The sequence below is a fragment of the Neovison vison genome, chromosome 5, assembly GCF_020171115.1.
Source record: "Neovison vison isolate M4711 chromosome 5, ASM_NN_V1, whole genome shotgun sequence".
Classification (NCBI taxonomy): domain Eukaryota; kingdom Metazoa; phylum Chordata; class Mammalia; order Carnivora; family Mustelidae; genus Neogale; species Neogale vison.
Genome location: NC_058095.1, coordinates 14,621,306 through 14,645,946, shown reverse-complemented (window position 1 = coordinate 14,645,946; position 24,641 = coordinate 14,621,306). Strand labels below are relative to the sequence as shown.

The 24,641-nt window shown below is 47.7% G+C and overlaps 1 protein-coding gene across 1 annotated transcript in view; it reads right to left on the bottom strand.

Moving 5' to 3' along the window:
* Positions 1-24,641, bottom strand: part of ERN1 (endoplasmic reticulum to nucleus signaling 1) — a 77,821-nt gene that overhangs the window by 20,993 nt on the left and 32,187 nt on the right. The window contains exons 3-10 of the mRNA XM_044247636.1: positions 13,068-13,101; positions 12,019-12,091; positions 8,174-8,246; positions 5,716-5,838; positions 3,941-4,042; positions 2,830-3,091; positions 1,546-1,624; positions 548-713 (exon numbers count right to left, since the gene is read on the bottom strand). Of these exons, the coding sequence (XP_044103571.1) occupies positions 548-713; positions 1,546-1,624; positions 2,830-3,091; positions 3,941-4,042; positions 5,716-5,838; positions 8,174-8,246; positions 12,019-12,091; positions 13,068-13,101 (912 nt within the window). The remainder of the gene's footprint in view (positions 1-547; positions 714-1,545; positions 1,625-2,829; positions 3,092-3,940; positions 4,043-5,715; positions 5,839-8,173; positions 8,247-12,018; positions 12,092-13,067; positions 13,102-24,641) is intronic.

Genomic DNA, 24,641 nt, shown 5'->3' with positions numbered 1-24,641 from the left:
AAGGACAGCAACAATGGAAGCGAAAGGAAAAGGGGACCCCACACATACACATCCGGGGACTTCTGCTGTGGCTCCCTGACCCAAGCCCAGCCTCAATCTCTTTGCCACCTTCCATTCCTCCTGGGTCTCCAACAACCCCCCACACCCTGTCTCCAACTCCCCCCCAACCATGGAACTCTTCCATAGGAATCGCCCTGGTTTCCCAAAAGTGGAGCAACAAGGCTGTCCACCCCACAAGGGGCTGCTGGCAGAAATGAGGAGACGGGTTCGAAAGTGCTTAGTACCAGTGCCTGGCATATAACGGACGGTCTGCGTGCCGGATAACTGCACAAAGGTTATGTTAAGTCCGTACTTGGGTTTTGGAACATTAAATGAATTTTGAGAACTGACTTGGTAACACAACTGCCCTGTATCTTTTCCTTGCAGATAAAAACAGTCCCAGGTCTGAAAGACCATCTTGGACCCGAACTAAGCACAATGCAGAGGCCGGTCTTTGCCCACCAGGGGGCAGCACTGCGGCCAGAAGGGATGAGAAACCAGCGCTTACCTATCAGAAGCCAGTAGTTCCTCAGGTAGTTGAGCTTGTTCTTGCCTTTGAGCCCAGGGTCAAAGTTGACGTCTGTGCTGGGCGTGATCACACACTCCCCTTTGTCCCCGATGGTGACCCCATCAGTCTGGGGGCCTTCCAGCAAAGGCAGAGTGCTGCCTCGGGGCTGTGAATAAAGAACGGGAGTGAGGTCTGGGGCAGCCCTTGTAGACGAGCAGCCAAGGGAAGTGATTTCTAGTGTAGGGCTGGCCCAGGACAGCCAGAGCAAGACACAAAGCCCTCACGTGGCAGAGCCTCCTTCCTCAACACCTTCATCAGGGACAGCTTTTTAAGTTCTTTTGTCTGGGGACTGGGAAGAATGTGTGTGGAATTCCCAGAGGCTACTATGAGAAGCAGAGGTAAGTGAAGGAGCCCACAGCCTCTGCCCCGACCAGGGTAGAAGAAGTTCTGGCCAGGAGCCCGGTGCTGGCTCTGTACTTGGAAGAGGCTGGTGAGGTCTGAGGAGGCCTTGAGACGTCACCAAAGGATGGGAAGGATTTGAGCAGGAAAAAGGAAGGGAGGGCATTTCATGCGTGAGGCACAGCCTGAACAAAGGTAGAGAAAGCCAAACAGGAACCTTCTGGAATGAGGGAGAGATGGCCTGTACAACTCCCACAGAAACCTGAGCAGTGTGGAAGAAGGGTCCTGAGGGCCTGGACAGAAACAGAGGAGGGTGTGAACACCAGCCTGGACAGTTTAGACTCGAACATGAAAGCAAAGCAGAATGACTAGGGCTCCCAGGGCTTGGGAAGCTGCTCTTGTCATACATCTTCCCTCAGGAAGTAAAAAATGGTACATGGGCAGGAACTGTTTCTCGGGATCTAAGACCTGCGTCTCGTATTCTTTCCCCACAGGATGTTCAAATATAATTCAGAGTCATTCTTTGCCAAAATGGCACAAAATGGAAGAGGAGTGCTTGGGAGGAGGCTGCCCCTGTGAGCCCCCGAGAGGAGACTTACCACAACGGCGACTCCGTCGTGAACCATGGAGGGGGAGGCATACAGGCTGGTAGAGTACTTCCCGACATACAGCGTGGGCCTAGGAGACAAGCAGAAACATGCATTCCACAGTCACTTAATTTCTATGTCCCACAGAAGGGGCCTTTCTGGAGAGAAGCGTGCCAGGCCCAAATGCCACGCTAAGAATAACCACATTAACCCCTGGCACTCCGGCAGCGGAGTGAAGGCAGGGCTACGGTCCTGGGAACCCGGACTGCAGGCCCCGGCTGTCGCTGCCTCCAGAGGCGTGCACGAGTCAGCCAACTGTCCGCCTGGCTTCCCCTCACCCGCCAAGGTCAGGCTGCGCTGGACCGTCCCCATGCCGCCTGCAGAAAGAACCACGGACAGTGCTCACCCGGGAAGGACCAAATGCTCGCAACCACCGCCAAGACACTAAGGTGGCCCGGACCACAGCCCGCTCTGACAACCGAGCTGCCATTCGGTCTCGTGACTCGTCGGGAGTCTAGAGGTTCTACAGAAACCCTGAGGCACACTCGCTGCTCTCGGCTGGATGACTGCAGCAAAGGGGTACACAAGAAGTTCCAAACCAGTGAGGGTGCTGCTCCCCCAGCCGGTGGGCAGCGAAGGGGCGGCAGGGGGAGGGTCCGGCTTTGTCTGTGGGGTCGGCGTGAAGAGGCAGGGGCTGCACCTCCAGACCCTCGCGGTTAGCAGCAATAGCCAGTGTGGGGTTGGTCATCACTAAAGCCTCGCAACCTCCCTGGACAGACACCGGCCGTGCGAAAGGAGCTGTGCCACCTCGGAGAGCGCTCGCGGCCCCACTGCTCTCCCTGCGGCCCTGCGGAGCGGGAAATGGGGATTCGGCAAGGCCACGGGACCACGCTGCCGGCTGCTAACAGGTGGGGATGGCGAACACAAGCCTGCAGAGGCTCAGGCTTATTACACGCGGTAACACTCTTTCCCTCATTTTGGAAACGAATATGACTTAGAGTGAGAATTTAGAAAATCCAGAAAGCTGAAAGGTAAAGACATCTCTTGTCCTCCCACCGGCTGAGACAGATGCAAACTGCGTTGGGGTTCTGTATCAGCGGTCTCTTATCCCTGTCCAGAATTTTGATTTATGTGATATTCGAGAACTCTGAAGTGTCAAGGCATGCCCCAGTGCAGAGACGCATCTAGAACTTTCCAACGGGGCCAGTCCTGACTCTTTATCCACCCTGTGCCATGGCGTCCTGCAGACGGTCTGGGTCACGGCTGCCCTCTTCTGTCCTGGGTCCCCTGACTCACGTCAGCTTGCTCTTGGCCTCCGTCTCCTTGGGGAACGGGTACTTCCACTTGGTGATGCGGCCCACCTCCCCGGACATGAAGGTCAGGTAGCGCAGGGTCTCCACAGCGACATTGATGTGCAGCACCTTCTTCAGACCCTCCCGCTGCCAGACGTAAAAGGCCACCACGGGGGAAGCGTAGTTTTGGATCCATAGGACGTCGCCAGATTCACTGTCCACGGTCACCACCAGCCCATCGCCATTAGACACAAAGTGGGACATCTCTGCACAGATCAAATAAACAAAGCAAGCGGTCTCACCCCATCTCACGACCGACCACATCCTCTCTCTCCTGGCAAGAAGCAGTCACTCAGCTACAGGAAACAAGATTTCTGGAGCATTCTCAGATAGCCTCCCAACGATGTCACTCGTTTCCAGTGAACCCGGTGCAGGCTCTACAACATCAGGACAGTGAGAGCTGCCTGCTTCATAAACGTAAGCTAGGACCACTCTGTGGACGATGGTTTACCTGGTGAGACTCTCCCGCGCTCTACACAATTAGCCGGAGTCGACAGTGAGGAGGAAAGACCCAGGGGAGAGGCCCAGGATTCGGATATTTTACAGCAAGCATTTCAAACCAACTGATGGAGTGGAAGGTCAAGGCTGACCACTGACACTGCCCCCATCTGCCCACAGAGGAGATCTCTGTCAGACATTCAGGTATCAGTGTTCAGATGGCAAAATTGGCTTTCAGTTTTCATTTGAGTTGGGAGAACGTTTACAAGAGAAATAAACTAGGGAGATGAGTCACATTTAGGGGATGGACTGTTCGCGTCACAGCATACTTAGTTCCGCTTCCCAGGGGCTTGTGGTGTGTTCCTTTTGGGACACAGAGAGACTCAATATGGCGCTTGACCCTCCTCTCAGGCTAACTTCGCACCCACTCTACTAAGGTTACTTTCCACGCTTCTCACCCAGGCCCCTGCCTTCAATACTGACTGTCAAAGCCTTGGTATCTCCAGAAGCTGGTGGCCAAGAGCGCCTTAAAAGAACACCCGGCATTTGGGAGTGACAGCGTCCTCAGTGGTCACACGTACCCCACCAGCCTTGGGGAGCCTCCCGGGCACACTTACTGTAGTCCCCGTCGTCCTCAGGCAGCGAGGCTGCGTAGTCGAAGTAGGTGGCGTTCCATCGGAGCTCACGGGTTTTGGTGTCGTACATGGTGATGGTGTATTCTGGAGAACACACACCGGCCTGTTACCCGCAGGGGCCCCAGCGCCTGCTGAGGGGCCGACCTGACCTACATGACAATGGACAGACCCTCTCCACTTGTCTGTAAAGTGTGCAGGCCGTCCGTAGGGAAAGAGAAAGGCCACGTGGGCGGGAACTGAAGTCCCAGACACACAGGTGAACCTGGCCGACAGCGTGTGGAACAGGGACGAGCCACTCACACTGTGCCTTTAGACTCATGACTCACAGAATCAGTATCACTGTGTTTATTTTTTTGCTATTGTGCATCACGATTTTATTATTATTTTTTTAATCACAGTATCACTTAAAACCACCTAAGTGATGGGGTGGTTTAGTATATAGCAATAGATAGCTGATGTTAGAAACTGGTACCCAGACATGGGATAGGCCTATGACAACGCAAGGAAACGTGTGGCATTGGCTGGGACAAGGTGGCGGGGGGAGGCTGGCAGGCCGACGGGAAGACCGAAGGAGAGGAAGGAAACTGCTCCTGGGAGCTGCCAAGGGGTGGCCCAGGCTATTGCGCGGTGACACGCGCACAGACCACCGCCTGCAGTAACTTGGGAAAGCGCAAGAAAGCACCTGGCGATCTTGCGGGTTTGGCCGCGGGGATCTCCAGGCAGAACTCAGAAAGTGCCAAGCAGGCTCTCCTAACTGCATGTGACGTATTATGACATGGAGGGGCTGAAGAAGAAACCATTCAGTTTTTAAGCTGAATACAAAGAAAATCTCGAGGGGGCAGGACCAACACTCCAGTTGGAAGAGCCTCACTATAAAAAACGACCTCAGGGTCAAGATCAAATCAAGGCAAACAGGTGCGTAGCTGGTGGAAAGGGATGGACCCACTGCTGAATGTCTTTAAAAACAGCAATGCTGGGACGCCTGGGTGGCTCAGTTGGTTAAGCGGCTGCCTTCGGCTCAGGTCATGATCCCAGCGTCCTAGGATCGAGTCCCACATTGGGCTCCTTGCTCGGCAGGGAGCCTGCTTCTCCCTCTGCCTCTCCAGGCCTCTCTGCCTGTGCTCGCTTGCTCTCTCTCTTCCTCTATCCCTGACAAATAAATAAATAAAATCTTAAAAAAAAAAACAAAAAAAACAGCAATGCTAGGGCGCCTGGGTGGCTCAGTGGGTTGGGCCTCTGCCTTCAGCTCAGGTCATGATCTCAGGGTCCTGGGATCGAGCCCCGCGTCGGGCTCTCTACTCAGCAGGGAGCCTGCTTCCTCCCCTCTCTCTGCCTGCTTCTCTGCCTACTTGTGATTGCTCTCTCTCTCTCTCTGTCAAATAAATAAATAAAATCTTTTAAAAAAAATAAAAAAATAAAACCAGCAATGCTTATTCTGGAAACTGACTGGAAAACGTTTAAGTCTGGAAAATACAGCTGGAGAGGAAGGAATAGAGGCCGTGGCCCCATCATGGAGGTTCTGCAGGCCATGGTGCTTGGAGCTAATCCCTCCAGCCACGGGAACCCTGGTAGGGGGGCAGGGAAGGCTTTTAAAGGGGGAACCAACATGGTAAAGTCTGAGTTTGGAGAAGACAGCTCCGGCCACCTTCTAGACAATGAAGCCCAGAGCAGCAGAGACCCACGGGGAGGCTAATTAATGTCTTTTTTTCGGGGAGGGGGAACAGACAGGTTGTACACAAAAGAAGGTCCCTTCTTACCTGTTCGGCCAAGATACAGCAAAGAGGTTGATGGGCAGAGACTGTCTGCAAAGGCTGACGACAGAGTCTGCTGCTTCTCCCCGGTCAGAAGGTCAATGACGTACCAAATGTCCTGCTTTTTACCTGAAAAGTCACAAGGACACACTGTGGTTTATACTCACCCCGTATGGAAAAAAACATATCCCTGCCAAACTAGCAGGCCAGAGTGTTTCCTGTGCTGTTGAGGCCTGGAGTTCTCGTGATGTTGAAGACATTTCTCTAATGCTCCAAGGGTGACAAGGTGAATGCTACAGCAGAGAGAATAAAACTTCTTGGCCCACTGGGTCTTCTAATAACTTAATAACCTAATGATGGTTTGAAAATGCCTTCAAACCTAACAACCTAATAAAACTCACAGACTTCATTGCTTTGATGAAGGGCCTTAAATATGAAAAGCCTGGCCTCTGAAGGACAATCCTCTTCCCCCAGACCAAGCTCTGTATAAATAGAGAAATTCACCCAGGGTTGACTTCTCTGGTAACCGTCATTCACAGACCTCCACACCCCTCCCTAAGGAGCCCACATGTAAAGAGGATCCACAGTTACTGTTCCTAACTCTACTTAGCTGATACCTGGGACTGGGTAGGAGAGTTGGTAGCAACTTGGTGTTAATGAGACCAAGCTTATCTCAGCCATGGACCCCAGCATACACACTACACCCCCACACCTTGGTTGGCTGGTTCAAAGGTATGAACAGGTGGACAGTACAGCCAGACAACACCACTGGGAAAACTCAAAGCATATGCCTCTGCGGTACACACTCCAGAGCATCCCACTAATGGTGGGTCAGTAGCACGGGCCTCCCATCTGAAAGTCCACACAGTCACCATAAGGTAAGCATTTCTATTCTGTAAGACATGGCCTCTGGTTACTGGGATCTTTCTAACTTATTGGACAAGGGTCCTCCTTCAAGGGACTCTTGGAAGCAGAGTACAGAGATGCTGAGAAGATCACATGTCTGTGACCATAGATCACAGAACAGGGCATCAGAATTTGCTGCAGCTACACTTAGTTCTAACAGATGGAACATACATGCCTGGTCTACATATGTGAAACTTGTCCACAGATAACGTTCTGTTCTCAACAACAACATCTTAGTATGCAAAAGGTCTGCAGATGAGGGAGAACATCACCAAACAGCCGTGCCCATGATCCCTCCCCATGTGGTTACTTTGAGGACCATTACCATCTGGGTAGTTCAGCGACCTCTTAAAGGATGCATCAGGCAATTGCCACAGTTTTAAATATGCTTAATGAACTCACTTAAGAGGACACCACACAAGGATGATAGAAACACACTAGCCTAAATGCATCTTAAGTAACGAACCGCTGCCAAAAGCTAGAAACCCAGACAGACAGCAGTTACACAGATGGTCAGAAGAGGGTCAGGATGGGGCATCTGGGTGGCTCAGTCAGTTAAGCATCTGCCTTCAGCTCAGGTCATGATCCTAGGGTGCTGGGATTGAGCCCCACATCTGGCTCCCTGTTCGATAGGGAGCCTGCTTCTCCCTCTGTTCCTCCCCTGGGTGCTTACACTCTCTCTCAAATAAATAAAATCTTAAAAAAGAAGATGGTCAGGAGGGCCTGGCGCATGGCCCAGGAGAGAGAAGAGAAAGCTTGTGTGGATCACTTCCTCTGAATCTTGAGGCTTGGGGCTGCCTCGTCCTGAAGGTGTGGAAGAAAGTGACAGCTCCCGAGTCCCAAGCAAAAACTTAAAATCCAGCCTATACGCAAGGCCCAGAAATGCACATAAAGCTCCTGAGGCACAAATAGGCAGTAAGTGCTTTCAGTTCCTCAGAAGGAAAGCTTCTATGTAAATATAGGATATTATTACTACTATGATTTCAAGATAAACACAGTTCTCCTTTGTATTACAAATGCATTTTTATTGACATTTTGGCAGCAACAGGGTAAAAGAAAAGCAGGTGATCTGATGCTTTCAAAGAGGTGACCCCATAGGAACGAAGGCAGCTTATCTGGCCAAGCTGTTAAGTGCTGTTTTATCCAATATTCTGATAGCAGGAAATACTAAGAAAGTCCTATAATTAATAGGCAGAAGCTGGCTTCCCTTTCTTGGCTCAGACTATTGTTTTCACTTTAAATTTCATCCAATTGCTTCTGGGTATGTTGCAATCTTTAAATCACTGGGGTAAGTCAACACGGCAGCTAAAAAGCTTGTTAAATGAGTAACCATATTAATGGTGTCAAGTCTGCTCCCAAGTGGAGGGAACCCTTTCTTAATTGGTCAGCTGATCCTGGCGTGAATAAGCACAACCGAGGTAAGAAAGACCTTTCCCAGAAGGGCTCATGGGGAGTCACTGCACACCTCTCTCTCTGACGTGCTACCTTCCCAGATTCATTTCCCAGGACTCATTTCCAAAGAGATCAAAGTTCCAGTGTTGAAAACAGGAACTCTTACCCATGTAGAGAATTCCTTCTGAACTTCGGCATGGGGATGCCTGTACCAACTCTGGGATGGTAAAAGGAAGTTTCTTTAAAAAAAAAGGCAAAGGAAAAAATAAGTTAACCAAGTCTTGTGCAATTATTAGAATTTTACTGCACAATCTGTTTCTGTTACCCAATTCTGCTAATAAGAGAGAGGCAGTGTGGATGGTTGATGGGAGTTTTCCTTACTGGAAACCAAGGAGAAGGGCTGCCCCAGGCTTCCATATCCACTTTGAATAAGCTTCGAGCTCCCAAGATACTTTAAGGAACCCCTTAAAGTATCCCGTACAGAGCACTTCTGGGGAAGACACAAACCTTTTCTGAAAAGACTTATACAAATATGGAGAAGTTACACAATCTTTGAAATTGGGTGTGGTGGGGGGGAGGCAGAAAGAATTCTCTTGTCTTTGAAAATTGACCCAGAACCAGCTAGGCTGAGTAGAATGGCATGGTTTTCAGAGTGTGGGTGAGCCATGAGATGAATTCTTTTTTTTTTTTTTTTTTTAATGAGATGAATTCTGAAGAGAAGCAACTTCAGCACCCAGCTGAAGCTTTAAGGGAAAGGAGACATCATCATTATGTGGGTGACCCAGGAGTTTGAGGTGGAAAAAGTCATTTTGATGGTTTCTTCATTAAATAATGCTCTTATTGAAAAAAATAAGAAAATTAAGTCTTGGTATTAAAAAGAAATTATGATAGGTGCCAGGAAAAGAAACTCAAACTCAAAAGAATCCATGTGTTTCAACAGCATTTCATCATACAACTGAGTCTACAGCTGACATCTGATGAGTTCCTTTGGTTAGTGTTCGTTTCGGTATACTTATTTTTGGAACATTCTGTGTTCTTGAAACTATTCTATTTCTACTACACCGTCATCTTTTTCTCCAAAAAAGAAAAGATTTCTCTCTAGTATTAATAAAAAGAACTTGAAATAATCAATCATTTGGCTTTCCCCCATTATCCCCACATTTAAATTGAGCCTTAGAAAAGGAGAAATGCCACAGAAGGCCGTCATAGCTGACTGGGTTTTGCCAGATGTTTTGGAGAATCACAAAGTCATTGCAAGGCTTCCAGTCTGGAGCCTATAGTCTGCTGAGCATTTCTACAGGCCCCCCTGTTTAAGGCCCAAGCTGGGAAACACACAGCTTGCGGAACTGTTAACCCACAACGCAGGAAGACGTGAGGGCTGGTGGTCAGAGCATCTTTTGGAAGTTCGAGCTCAAGTCCCAAGTTACAACACTTGATGCTTTGGCCTTGGACACACTTCTTCACCTCTGTGGGCGAAGTTTCCACTCCTCTTATGTAGGATAACATCTGTATCCCAGAGGGCTGCTGAAACACGAAACAACTTCCACAAATCGCTGTACACGGTGTCTAGCGAACAGAGCACTCCGAAACAGGCTCTGGGGATGTGAAGGGAAAGGCTGACGGTAGAACACACACATCTGGATGCAAGTCTTGCCTTCCTCTCATTCGTTCCAGTCCTGGCTATTCAGAAGATGAGGTTAAAATACCCCGATGAGAGCTCACAGCCACTTATAGTCTAGACCACTGGTTCTCAACCTGCACATTAGAATCACTTGGAGACTTTCTTAGAAAAAAACTTTCTACTGAAGCAGGACACAAATGGCACCCGGAATTGTACACCTCAGCTCAGTGCAACAGCATGAAGTGAACCAACCCACGTAGCCAGAATGTACATGAAGCAGCAGGACATTTCCAGAGCTCCAAAATTCCTCTTCTTGCCTTCTCTTCCAATCCTAATCTTCCAGGGTAATCATTATCCTAACTTCAAAACAGCATAGACTAGTTTTTCCTGTCTTTGAGCTTTATATAAATGAATCACTGAGTGTGCAACCTTTCTTGTTTGTCATCTTTTGTCCAACCTCAGATCGGTGAGGTTTCTCCACGCAGCCGTGTAGACTCGCAGACTGTTGGTTCTCGCTGATGTAGACTATTTCATTGTATCGCTGTTCCGTGATTTCTTTATCCTGTCTACTAGTGATGCTGTCTGGGCAGTTTTCACCTCTTGGTTATTTTCAGAAACACTGCGGTAACTCTGGGTACCTGTTTGGCGAATGCTCACAGGTGTTTCTGTTGGGTACATAATAATCTGGGAAGGAGGACTGGGTCATAAGGCTTTACAGATTCTGCCAAACAGTTTCCAAACTGGATATACCAAGTGGCCCTTCTCCAGCAGTGCCCAGGAGCTCTGGTTGTTTCACTACCCCTCCCCCAACACCCATTTTGTCTATTTCTCTCATTTTAGTAGTGGGATATTGTGATTTTTATTTGCATTTCCCTAATGATTAATGAAGCTGAATATCTTTTCATATGTTTAAATGACCATTTGGATAACCTCTTCTGCTATTTCCCTATTAGGTTCTCTTTTTAATAATCCATAGTTCTTTACATATTCTGAATATGAATCCTTTGTTGTAGTCATATGTGTATTGCCGGGTACAGTGTGGCCTGCCTCTCTTAATGGTGTCTCTTAAGGAAGAAAAACTCTTAATTTTAATATAATCATATATATATACATACATATGTATATATATATATATTTCCCCCCCCCTTTATGGTTAGTGTGGGGTGTTTCTGTTTTGTTTATCTCATTCTATTTAAGAAATCTTCTCTGGTGCACCTGGGTGGCTCAGTTGGTTAAGTGTCCAACTCTTAGTGTTGGCTCAGATCTTGATCTCACAGTTTTGGAGTTCAAACCCTGCACTGAACGCCAAACTTGGCATGGAGCCAACTGAAAAAAAAAAAAAAAAGAAAGAAAGAAATCTTTTCCTACTTTAAGGTTGTGAAGATGTTCCGCTACGTTTTTTTCTTAAAAGTTTTATTCCACATTTCACACTTCGTTACGCCATCTCTCTGAAACAGTCTCGTGCGTCTGGCGTGAGGCAGGAGTTAAGATATTTTTTCACGGACATCGCAGCTGACTCATGCCATTTATTCAAAGACCACCTTTACCCTACTGCCCTGCAGTGTCACCCTTTTCATAAATCAGGTGACCAGATGTGTGGGCCTGTTTCTAAATTCTCTTATCCGGGGAACTTTTAAAAATTGCTGATGACTTAGATCAATTAAACAGAAACTTTGGGGATTGGGGTACAGATTTTTTTTTTTTTAATTAAAGAGTGCCCCAGGTTATTACAATGTGTAGCTAAGGTTAAGAACCACCGGTCTAGATTCTCAAATGAAGGTGGGATGGGAATGGAATCTCACCAGCTCCCTGTGCCAGAAGGGGACATTCGCTGGGGTGGGTGGGGGTAAACAACGCTTTAAACCTCCAATTTGAGAATCGCTAGTTAGAGCAAATCCTGCTGCTAAAAGGAGTCTCATACCTCTCCAGCATGCTGGCTGGCCCATGGGAACCTGCTGGTCCAGGTCAGTGTTTCTGAATTCTGGCATGTAAAAGCTCATTTAGGGGGGCACCTGGGTGGCTCAGTGGTTAAGTGTCTGCCTTCGGCTCTGGTCATGATCCTAGAGTCCTGGGATCGAGCCCCACATCAAACCCCCCACTGGGCTCCCTGCTTAGTGGGGAGCCTGCTTCTCCCTCTCCATCTGCTCTTCCATCCTGCTCCTGCTCTCTCTCAAATAAATAGATAAAATCTTATAAGAATAAAAAATTAAAAGTTCATTTAAGAAGCTTTAAAAAATAAAAAGATATTGATGCCCAGATCTCACCCCAGACCACACAAATCACAATCTCCAGGGATTTTTTTTTTAAGCTCTCAGGTGATCTCAATGGGCAACAGTTGAGGACCACTGGTCCGGAACCTCCAAGTACACAAAGAAACTAAATACACTCACCGTCAGGCCTTCATTATTCTTGCCCCCAAGCGTATACAGGCTGCCGTCATTGGGATCTGGGAGGAAGGCAGGCCTAGAGATTGAGCAGTAAGTATCAGTGATAAATTACAGCCCAGGGCACAGAACAACATCCCAAAGCCATGCAAAGGCATGACTGGGGGAAGGGGGACATGTGTGTGTCTAAGACAATTCCACCCACTGCTCTTTCACTTTTAGCCACAAATAAAATATCCCTATGGTGATAGGCTATACTTGAGCAGAGAAAAAGCAACCTGCGAGAAAGAAAAAAAGTAAAAAACCATAGAAGAGTAAATCATCATTTGGTCAAAGCGCTCCGGGTGACGATGATGAAGTGAAAAAGAACCCATTAAGTCTGCTTTTCAGTTTCTAAATCAATTGTGTATAGAACGTCAACAATTAATATTTAATAGCATGGAACAGTATGTAAACAGGTAGGACAAATCTACCTTAGTGTTCAACAAACATTTATTTTTAAACTGGAGGCAATAAAAGCAGACTCGGAAAGCTTGACATCAGAGAGAACCTGCCAAGGAGAGGGATGACGGTCTCTAGTCCTTGGCTTTCCATGGTCTTTGGTAAGGTTAACCTGGTGAAGTCTGAACTCGGACTAGGCACTCAGAAACCCCTTGCTGAATCTTATCTGTGCTTAGAATGCCCCCAACATTTGAGCTCTGACAGGTGCCACAGCACACACTTAGTAGCAGGTCACGTTCGTGTTTCCTCTCCATGGTATGACAGTGAAGAGGGAGAGATCGAAACCCTCTGGCAGGACTTTGGCAGCTTAAGCTCAAAACTCAACTTGAGTTTCATCTCAAGGAAGCCTTTTTAATATCACTATCTCCTTCCCCCAAGGAACGGACCACCCAACAGAGACCATAGCACCTGTAAGACTTCCTGTCCCCATCATTCTCATTATACCTCAAGTGTATGCTATATGCACTCCCAGCGGCTAGCTTCCTAAATATTGATGGAATAGTTTTTTAAAAATGCATTAAAGGGGAAGTACTGAAGCAAATCAGAAGACTTACTCTTCCACATGTGTTGGAACTTGCAGAACTGGATCTGTGTAAAACAACAACAAAGGCATCATCAGACTCTAAAATATCAGATTCCAAGAGGTCCCCAGGAAAGATTCACAAATGGTATCAAAACCTTAAATTTACCAGATATGTACATGAAGGCACTTTACAAAACACACACCCAGGGGCACATGGGTGGCTCCGTGTTAAGCATCTGCTTTCAGCTCAGGTCATGATCCCAGTGTCCTGGAATTGAGCCCCATATCAGGCTCCCTGCTCATCAGGGAGTCAGCCTCTCTCCCTCTGCTCCTAAACCCCCTCATGTACTTGCTCTCTCTCTCTCAAATAAATAAATCTTAAAAAAAAGAAAGAAGAAAGAAAAAGAAAGCACACATCCAAAGACACAGACTGTCCCCGAGACTGGATAGAGAACATAGCAGAATGGAACTGATGCCAAGAAATGTGTACATGGGGGCACCTGGGTGGCTTAGTTGGTTGAGCACCCAAGTCTTAATTTCTGCTCAGGACATGACCTCAGGGTGATGAGATCAAGCTCTACATCGGGTTCCACGCTCAGCACAGAGTCTGCTTGAGGATTCTCTCTCTCTCTCTCTCTCCCTCTGCCCTTCCCCTACTCTCTAAAATAAATAAATATTTTTTTAAAAATGTGCACATAACTTGAGAGATGGACAGTGAAGGAAGAGCCAGTCGCAACCCACAGTGGACAATGAGTCACAGTGTCACTCTCTGACACACCAAGGCCTTTTAAAACCTAAACCATCACCTTGTCACAGATTCCTGTAGTGGTACTAGGAACTCCCATTCAGAAAAACAACACTGTGGCTTAAGAATAAATTTTCCTGTTGATGAGAATCTGGTTGGTGGCAAACGGATACACCCCACTGGGGGATCAATATGACAATCTTAGAGCCTCCAAGTGCTCGTTCCCCTTGATTCCCTTTGATCCATACATTTCATTTCTACAAAATCTAGTTTAAATGTAATATAAAACACAGAAAATGCTTTGTGTACAAAGATGCTCACGGTAGCATTACAAATGAATTAACTATTCAATAATATGGTTCAATTAGGGAATGTCCACTTGGCAGAAAATAAAGGCTTCTAAAAGGGCTTATACAATTTTAAAAATGTACAAATCTTTATATTGTGATGTTCAGGAGGAAAGATAATGTATACAGAGTAGTAATCCAGCTGGGGAGAAAATCTTCAACGCACATAGGAAAAAAAAAAATGATGGAAAGGCGAAAAGTAAAAAAAATGCCTTCCCGTTAAAAAAGCTTGCTTCCCCACTCTGGGCTACACAGCCACACCATCCACAACCTCAAAGCCAGGGGTGGGGGAGTGGGGGATGGGGGGTGAGGACAGCACATACTGTTACGGGGTTTTGGATGCAGAGTGCCAGGCTCCCCAGGCTGTGCCGCTGATTCCCCAGTCCCCCTGGCATTCTCAGATGAAGAAAACTCTTTCAAGCCTTATCATCTGTTGACTTTATAAGCCCAGCTCCCACATGAAAGCACACACGGTGTTCGCAGGGACAGAAGCACACACAGCACATGTGGTCTGTGGGCTGCAAACAAACAATTCATTACACCAGAAACATCTTAGGAAACAGGAGGAACTTTCAGTTAGGAAGCGTCTGTTTACCGTTCCCATTAATCACCTGCGGGCACATGTTCACAAACAGACTGACGCAAGACACAGGAAACAAGAGACAGGTCACCCCCCCAACCCCAACAGAGGGGAGGTGCAGCCACAGCCCCGCGCCCCCCACCCAAACCGGGGAGGCGACAATGCTACCGCGCCAGGGAAACACAGCGGCCAGAGGGCAGCTTTTTGGGTTGTCCATTTCGGCTGCTTCAAGGTACCACAGATAAGCACAGCCCAAGAGGATGCGGCCAAATTCTTGCACTTCCCCAGAAACGAGACCCGGAGACTGACAGGATCTCGAGTCCTGGTCACGGGGTTATCTGTGCGGGACCACGCTTACTCATGCTCGGGGACCCGTCCTCGGGGACAGATCTCCCCAGTTTTCTAGAGCTCATCCGCTGGCCACCTGACACTGAGGCCTGAAGTCCCAAAACATGTCCCGTACCTGACCGGTTCCAGGGAAGACAAAGGCCACTGGCAGGAGCCAGGGCAGAGCAGTGGGACAGCCCTCCAGGAGTGTTAAGAACTGTGCTTCTAGAATGGTAGGCTTAGGAGGAGAAGAGCTCCAGTAGGAGGAGCTTCTGGTCATCTTAGCGTTCCCATCCACATAAAATGCAGTCCCTGGAGTGAACATGGGCAGAGCTGGAAGCCAGGTCACAGCACCCCCATTAAGTCAACTCCCACAGGTGAAAAAAGGGCTGCTTGGCTTCTGAGGGCCAGCCGTGACCTACACCCTAGATTTTTGTTTTCTTAAAGAACCATTTGCACTGTGAATATTAAAATATTTCAGAAAAAAAGGGGTGCCGGGGTGGCTCCGTCGGTTAGGCGTCCAACAATTGATTGCAGCTTAGGTCTTAAACTCAGGATCATGAGATCAAGCGCTGTGCTCAGTGTGGAGCCCGCCCCCGCCAACCTGTGTGCACGTGCTCTCTCTCTCTCTCAAATACATAAATAAGCCCAGTATCTTTAAATACTACAGGGAAAAAAAAAATATGCAAGTGCAGATAAAATGAAAAATGGAAGCCTACTGATAAATGTTAAAGACGAGGGGTGCCTGGGTGGCTCAGTGGGTTAAAGCCTCTGCCTTCAGCTCAGGTCATGATCCCAGGGTCCTGGGATCGAGCCCCACATTGGGCTCTCTGCTCAGCCGGGAGCCTGCTTCCTCCTCTCTCTCTCTCCGCCTGCCTCTCTGCCTACTTGTGATCTCTGTCCGTCAAATAAATAAATAAATAATCTTAAAAAAAAAAGTTAAAGACGACCGTGGCAACACTGGGGAGTTATTTTGCTATTCCTTCTCCATATGCTTGAAATTCTCCCTAACATAACAGGTTAGAGATTAAAAAAAAAAAAAAAAAAAAAAAAAAAAAAACTTGGAAAGCCAGCAAAATAAAAGCAAGCAGCATCATCTGAAAATGTGCAATGAAAGCCCAAGGTGGAAAAGTGGTTGTTTTTATTTAATTATGAGAACTGGTATCAGGCAAGATTCTTGCTTTAAAAGAAAAAAAAGAATTCAGCCATGTGAAAAGAAAGCTGGCCTAACTATAAGGCTATAAACAAACACTGCTACAAAATAAGCCACTCTATCTATATGGAGACCGATAAGGATAAAAGGCGTCGCACAAAGCTGTTTTACTTTCAGAAGGGAAAAAAGGGGTGGTGCGGGGAGGCGGGGAGGTTCCTGTGCAAGTATGAAAACAGGTGTTAATCGAGGTACAGGTAAGGCTGGAGGAGGGGCAGACATGAACTTGCTCCCTGCTCCCCAGGGAGCAGCCACGGGACGGGACCCCCTTCCCTAGGGGGTCCAGCTCAGACTTGAAATGACATAATCTTTACACCCAGAGACCCGGATGAGGTTGGGTGACCTCATTGCTACTGTTGTGCTCACTGAAGCCTCCTTTTTAACCAGGGACAGAAATGCCTCATAACAGATGGTCACACCCTTCCTTTGCCCAAGTTCACAAAGGTGAAAATGGAAACATTTTTATCTCCACAAGACATGGATTTTTATCTTTCCATGAATAGTTTTTCTGGTTTTATTCTCCATCCTGTCCTCTCTGAAGCCTCATGCCCTCTCCCTCTGTCCCGGGCCACACGTGTACTCTTGACTTTGCTCCCCTTCTGAGCTATGGGTCTTAGCGGTTCCATCCAGGAGCACCAACAGCTCTACCGTTTCTGCAAATTCTCGACCATTCTGGCCACTGCATGCACCTGCTGCTCCGACCACCCAGTAGGAGGCAGCCCCTCCACGGCCACTTCCCGTTCTATGGCTTGCCCTGTCCCTTGAGTCTCGTACCTCTCAGCACAGCCTGACTTCTGCCCCCCTCTCTGGCTCCCTCCCACAGGAATAGACATTTCCAGGTTGTCCCTTGCGTTATCTCAGGGAGCACATGCTTCCCCGCAGTTTCAACCATAACCACAATGGGAGATTTCAGGTCCCCATCATCTTCTGAGCTCTTCTTTCTGGATCAACCGGACATTTCCACTACTTCCTACCAGCACCTCAGCCACCACCTGCCCAAAGCCATGCCTTCCATCTTTTAGTTCAAACCTACTTCTACTCTTGACTGTTTCATTAACAGTACCACTATTCTCTTAGAAGACAGGCAGGATCCAAATGACATTGTTGACACTCGTTTCTCCCCCAACACATCCTGTCAGCTGCCAAACCCTAAGGTCTATATCTGTAACAATCATCGTTTTGTTTCCTATGCCCAGTATCCCTCCGTCATCAGAACTCCTTCCCTTTTAAGTGCTCCCTTTTTTCTGGTCTATGTGGCCTTTGGAATCAGATGAGTCTATACTGAAGTCCTAACTCTGCCAATTACCAGCTGAGGGACCTGAGCGGAATTACTTAATCTCTTTGGGTCTGAATTTCCTCATCAATAAAGAAAAAAATATACAGTAACACCAATAACCCATGAGGCATCTCTCTGCAGATTAAATAAGGATAGAGTGTTTAAGACTTAAAATCTGTGTCTTGAGAGTGGTGATGCTTGTAAGGACAGAAGTCAGATTATCCTTCTCTACCACTCAAAATCTTTTCGTGGTTTCCATTTCAATCATAAGGGCCAGGGGTCACCCAGTGGCCTATAAATCTCACACGATCCCACCCTCCCAACCTCTAATGCTTTCTCGCTATTTCCTCCTTGCTTATTCCAGCCGAGCTCTTCATAGCCCTCAAATACTGTCTAGCCTGCTCCTGCCTCAGGGACTTTGCATTTGCTGCCCCCTCTGCCCACATCTTTGATAAAATATCACCATCTCGGGGTGGGGGGTCTTCCTTGACCACCTCCTATCCCTCAGGGATCCCCTACACCTCTTCCCTACTTGATTTTTCTCCACGACACTTAAACCACCTCTGAAGTACAGCATATTTAACTTATTTTTTAAGAAACATCGACTCTAGCCACTGATTAACTTTTTGTTGTCTGCCATGTCCCCAACACCTAAAACAGTGCCTGGCACAGAGGACTGATTGGAACAATCAGTTCAGGTTCGTTTCCTTCCTACCTCTCTTCCTGCCCAGTCTGGACATCCATCATTAATGACTTTTAATAATCCAGTAACTAGGTCCTACCACTCCCCAACCCAAAATCTACCTAGCCATCCCCTTTCCTCCATACCCAGGCTCTGAGTGCTGCTGAAGAAAACACTAAATCACTCGTGGAGAAAGCATTCTCCAGCTGGGCCCCAAGTCATAAGAGATACGCTTATCTACTTCCCGGTTGGCCTCTGTTCCCTCTTTCTCACAGCTAATATTTCAAACCTTCACTCCTTGCCTCAAGTTCTCCTCCTCTCCACACCTGATTCTGCCTTCTGTGGCACAGGGGGAGTAAAAGAGGGCAGAGTGAGCTCTCCCAAACTTCCCACCCTTCTCCTCAAGTTTGCCCAATTTCACTCTTTCCTTCTAGCCCCCAGGTGGTACCATGTCTCCAAGGATCTTCTTTTTTTTAAAGATTTTATTTATTTACTTGACAGACAGAGATCACAAGCAGGCAGAGAGGCAGGCAGAGAGGGAGGAGGAAGCAGGCTCCCTGCTGAGTGGAGATGTGGGGCTCGATCCCAAGAAGCTAGGATCATGACCTGAGCCCAAGGCAGAGGCTTTAACCCACTGACCCACACAGGCGCCCCTCTCCAAGGATCTTCTGGTCCTCCTCTGGCTGGCTAACTTCTTCCTCCCCAGCCCACAACACACCCAACCTCTGGGCTCTCCTTTCTCTCCTTTTAGGTGTACAATTTGAGGAGTCTTGAGAAACCCACACATCCATGTAACCACCCTCACACCCTACGATGTTTCCGTCACCCCAAAGCATTTTCTCACGCTTTGATATCCCCACCTTCAAAATCCCCAACTCCCACTCCATAACCACCAATGGATTCGTCGTGTTTGTTCTAAAATTGTACGAATGCAATTACCCCGTTAGGTTCTCTTGAGTGTCTGGGTTCCTTCTCTCTGCATCTGTTTTTGAAATTCAGCTATGCTGTTGCACGTTATCACAGTGCTTTTATATTGCTAAGTACTGTCCCACTGCATGGATGTGCCACGATTTGTTTACTGATCTGCTGAGGGACACCGGGTTATTCCAGTTTGGGGCTGGAAAAACATGACTAAAGCTGTTACGAACATCTGTGTGCAAGTGTGTGTTGGGTTTTCACTTCTGTTGGGAAAATACCTGGAACGTGGAACCATGCTGGTTTACATCTGACTTGACAAGGAGCCGTCAAACAGCTCTTCAAAGTGGTTGTGCTATTTTAGGTTCCCACCAGCAGAGGGTAAGTGTCTATATACTTGACTCTCCCCTTAATTCTAACCCACTTCCACTCAATTAGATCTTGAGCTGTGTTAAGATTCAGTCCAGTAAACATTTCTCAAGATCTGCAAACTAGGCAGCCACCATTTCTCACTGGGTCTCCCCAGCAGTCTCCAGCCCCCTATCTGGGGTCTCTAGCTTTCAGACGTGCATTCTATCTTCCGCCTGCAAGGGCTTGACAAAGACAAATTCGTTCACGTCTTTCCTCCACAAAAAACCCTACGATGGCTCCCCCTCTGCCTAGTGAATACTTTCCATCTCTGTGGCTCCAGTCAGAAGATCCAAACTTTCTTGGTTCATGGCACCCTTTGTGTCTCAGTAATTTCTTCAGAGGGCCCTAGGCCATACTTTACAGTTCCATTTATTAAACAGTTAGTTCTACACGACCTAGGTATATGGACACTAGCAACTCAGAAGCCACGTGAAGAAAAGGAAAACACATAAATGGAAAGAAAACCATTTATTTCATTCTTAATCATAATTACTTACTAATGGGATGTGTGCTTGCCATAAGATATCCCAAACCCAAATTAGACACTGGCCCCCCTCGTTACCATTCCACCTTGATTATCATGCGGTACTTTAATTTTATCACAGCAACTTTGAGCTTTGCAAAGATACACTGTTGAAAGGAAAGGAGCACAACCTAATGTTGAACTAGAAACTACCTTGAGTGTGGTATCTGACACTTGCTGAGTACTGCTAGGCTTCTCTCAAATATTTAAAACAAGGGGCACCTGGGTGGCTCAGTCAGTTAAGTGTCTGCCTCCGGCTCAGGTCATGGTCCCACAGTCCTAGGATGGAGCCCCACATTGGGCATCCTGCTCAGCAGGGAGCCTGCTTCTCCCTCTGCATGCTATTCCCCCTGCTTGTGTTCCCTCTTTGGCTGTCTCTGTCAAATAAATAAATAAAATCTTCAAAAACAAAAAAATTTAGAACAAGGTGCAATGGCCTTTTGTCAATATACTGTGGCACCCGGGGTCCCTCAGCATAGCTTGGGAACCAGAGGCCTAGGCATTCATGGTTCTGCAAAACCTGGGCCCAATTCTTCTCCAGGCTTCTCTTTCAATCATGTCTCTTTCCTGAACGCCCCCACGCTTTTCCGTTGGTCTCTGCGCTTCAGGAAACCAGAAAATGACCGCCCACTGCACTTGATATCTTCTTAGGAGGCACAGATCACCCCCCGCCCCAGGCATAGGCGACCCTTCTAGGTCTCAGATATCGCGAGGCTGGATTTTCAGCAGGTTGAAGGACAGAGCCCATCTATGTTGTATTCTGTGAAATATACATGGAAAAGTACATAAACCTTATGTACAGTTTAATGAGTAATCAGAGTGACGTCTGAGGTAACTGCCAAGGGGGCCTCTGTTCCCTCGTACTCAGTAGACGATGCTGTTTGCAGAATGAAAGGGAGTCCGGAATTTAGGATATTCAATACTGTATGTGGGATAGAATCATTCCAATTTCATTTTTCCAAGTGAAAAGGACCATTCCACACAGAAACCTATGCGATAAAAGCTAAAGAGAGCTGCCACACACCATTGTTTGTTCACTCACATTTGAGATTTTACTTATTTGACAGAGAGAGAGAGAGAGCGTACAATCAGGACAAGCAGCAGGGAGAGGGAGAAGCAGGCTCTCCACTGCGCAAGGAGCCCAACACGAAGCCCAAAGTGGGGCTTGAGCCCAGGAGCCTAGGATCATGACCTGAGCCAAAGGCCCTTAACTGACTGAGTCACCCAGGTGCCCCATGTTCACTCACATTTTAAAATTATTTAAATGTATGGGGAAAAAAATGATCTGATATTTGCTACAGAAGGAAGGAACTGAGGGGTGCCTGGGTGGCTCAGTGGGTTAAAGCCTCTGCCTTTGGCTCAGGTCATGATCCCAGAGTCCTGGGATCAAGCCCCGCATCGGGCTCTCTGCTCAGTGGGGAGCCTGTTTCCTCCTCTCTCTGTGCCTGCCTCTCTGCCTACTTGTAATCTCTGCCTGTCAAATAAATAAATAAAATATTTTTTAAAAAAAAACAACAAAGGAAGGATCTGAGGCCTGCCATGTGCTGACAGCCCCTGGTGGTGGGCACTGGCTGCATGAGGATTTCATGATACTGGTCTACACTTTCGTGTGTGTTGAAGTTTTTATAAAATGAAAAAAATTTTTAAAGAGAACCTTTAAAAAAGAAGCCATTTAAGGAAAGCCTTTCTGGTATGTTCAGAAGAAACACCTGTTTTTCCTACATTCACCTATAATACAAACCTTCACTTTTTTTTTTTTTTTTTAATACTCAACATGGGGCTCGAACTCAGGATCCTGAGATCCCTACTGACTTAGCCAGCCAGGGGTCCTAAACCTTCCCTTTCTAAAGTGAAGGCACTGGAGGGAACCAGGCTCGAAGGGCAAGGAGGACCCGGTTAGCAGCACAGCACACTTCCCTAACACACGCCTAGCAGAACTGGCGAGGGTGTGGGAACACAGAGGGGGTGATTAGTCAGCAAATCCGAAAAATGTCTCTGATGGGGGCGCCTGGGTGGCTCAGTGGGTTAAGCCGCTGCCTTCGGCTCGGGTCATGATCTCAGGGTCCTGGGATCGAGTCCCACATCGGGTTCTCTGCTCAGCAGGGGGCCTGCTTCCCTTCCTCTCTCTCTGCCGGCCTCTCTGCCTACTTGTGATCTCTCTCTCTCTCTCTCTCTCTCTCTGTCAAATAAATAAATAAATAAATCTTAAAAAAAAAAAAAAAAGTCTCTGATGAAGTCAACCAAAATTTACATAAGTGTCTCAAACCAGACCTCAAGTCCACCAGCCTCTCCCTAAAGGTAGCTCTGGGCAGACTTTCTTCCATGTGGGAAGGAATGGATTCCTTTGATTACGGAAGCCACAAGAACAGGTTGCCCATTTGACTGGAGCTTCAGCAACCTTACAAGATCATTCTCTTCTCTTTCTCAGATGAGCGTTGATATTTCTGGAACACGCTGCTTCTCTGGTGAGATCTAGACGAGCCCTGGGTTTCCCACCCTGCCTCACCACATTCTTTCCAAAGCACAACCACCTAGTTGACCCCTACACTGCACCTGGCATTTAAAACTGGCTTACTCTCGGACTAGAAACTTCTCTAGGTACTAGGTGACTTCTCTAGGTAAAACTAAGATGTCAAGCATATCTGAAATTCTCCAAACCAGCTCCTGCTATCTCTAGCAATGATTTGAACTCTTCTGGGTTGGCCCTTCTGAAAGGTATTTATGGACCAAAAAGCCAGAAATGAAGGCTCCTCATATACCAAATATTTAAGAGCCTTGTCCTTCCCTCCCTCCTTTTCTGAGAAAGAGTGTGACAACCCAACTACTGGTAATCATCTGTTGAGATTTACCACAGGCATCTCGAAAGCAAATGCTGGGCATGTGCCAACTGTGTGGGATATAGAACGGAGTTCATAAAGCCGACGTACATGAACAGTGAATAATGAACTGCTGACACCTATAGTATGTACCACAGGATTTCCTGGTGACGGAAGTCACTGAGGGCTAGTATACTCGAGGAAGACAGACTTCCTAAAGAAGGAGGACTCAGAGGGCGGGGATGACCAGACAGCGTAAGTGAAGAACCATCACCTCCATGTATGGGAATGAAGACACAGGCCTGGCAAGCGGCAGGTGTTCCTTCTGAGGAGCCACGAAAGTAAGGCCAGAGAGTAGGCAGCGAGGCCGTGGAGCAGAAAGTTGTGAAAACTCTGATGTGGTACAGTGGGCGCTAACCAGGGGCTGACTGGAGGCTTCTGAGCAAAAGGCGCTCCATGTCTGTTGAAGGAAGGTTAGACAGGCGGGCATCAGGGCACGAAGTAAAGGAGAAAGGGAAGGAGTCACAAAGGGCAGTGAGGAAGGCGGCCCGGTAACCCCAGTCCGATGGCCTGCACCTGCACCGGGGTGGGGGCAGGAGGAAGGACGGCTGGAAGGGCGGCAGGAGGGCTGGTTTGGAACCAAACAGGAGTGGGAAACGTAGCAGCAAACCCTCTTGTTCAAAAAGTGCAGTGGAAAAGGACGCAAAGAGGACATGGAGATTTAATCCTAGCAGATGGTAACGCTAGACTGGCTGGTCCGAAGGCAGTAAACCACTGGCATCTCCTCAAGAGAATGCTGAAGGTTCTACTTCCTTATAAAAATTATTAGTAAAAACAAGGTCATTCACCCTTCCTAACTCCAAAGGTAAGTCTCCCACATATGTTCAATGCACTCCAGTAAACCAGTTAGGGACTTCTTCTCCCCAGCGGCAGCTCATTTCCGTCCCCAAAGGAAAGTACTCCTGTAACCTAAACCTCAAGTTCCCATTAATTTGTAAGATCCAACGTGTACGGCAGCAAGTCTCAAATGTTCTTCAAAGTTCAGCTTTCACAGGAGAGCATTTTATTTTATTTTTTAAGATTTTATTTATGTATTTGAGAGAGAAAGTACACAGGGTGGGGGGAGGAGCAGAGGGAGAGGGAGAAGCAGACTTCCCTCCGAATAGCAAGCCAGATGCAGGGCTTGCTCCCAGGACTCCAGGATCATGACCTGAGCTGAAGGCAGACGCTTAAATGACTGAGTCCCCCAGGCACCCCAAGGAGAGCCTTTTCATGCAGGCATCTAACCAAGAGCTGATCCTCAAATTCCAAATCTCACCAGAACTGGAAAAGGACATAACAAGGTTTCTTGCAGGTGAAGCTCTGCAAGTCACCAAAATGTCATGTCGGACAGAGACAAGCATGCGGCGGGACCAAAGTCATCTGAAAAACCCCCCTTTCCACCGGCAGTCTGATTCTACTGTGTCCTTGCTCACCCTCCCCCGGCAGAAGTAACTCAGACCTCAAAGTGCACATTGATCACTATAATCAACAGTGAAAGAATTCAAGGAGGAGAACAAGACAAGTCAGTGCTACGGCCTGCGCCCAAACACCTCTCACGACGCAGAACGGCACAGAACTCACTCGTGGGAAATGGGAGTGCTCGCAAACCTGGCACAAGTCACAGCCTTCAACATTCACAATCATATCCCCAAACAGACCTAGTAATGCTGCGGAGAAGACCCCCAGAGTTGAAATCTGTGCCACTCTGTGTGGAGACTGCTGTTTTAAGCC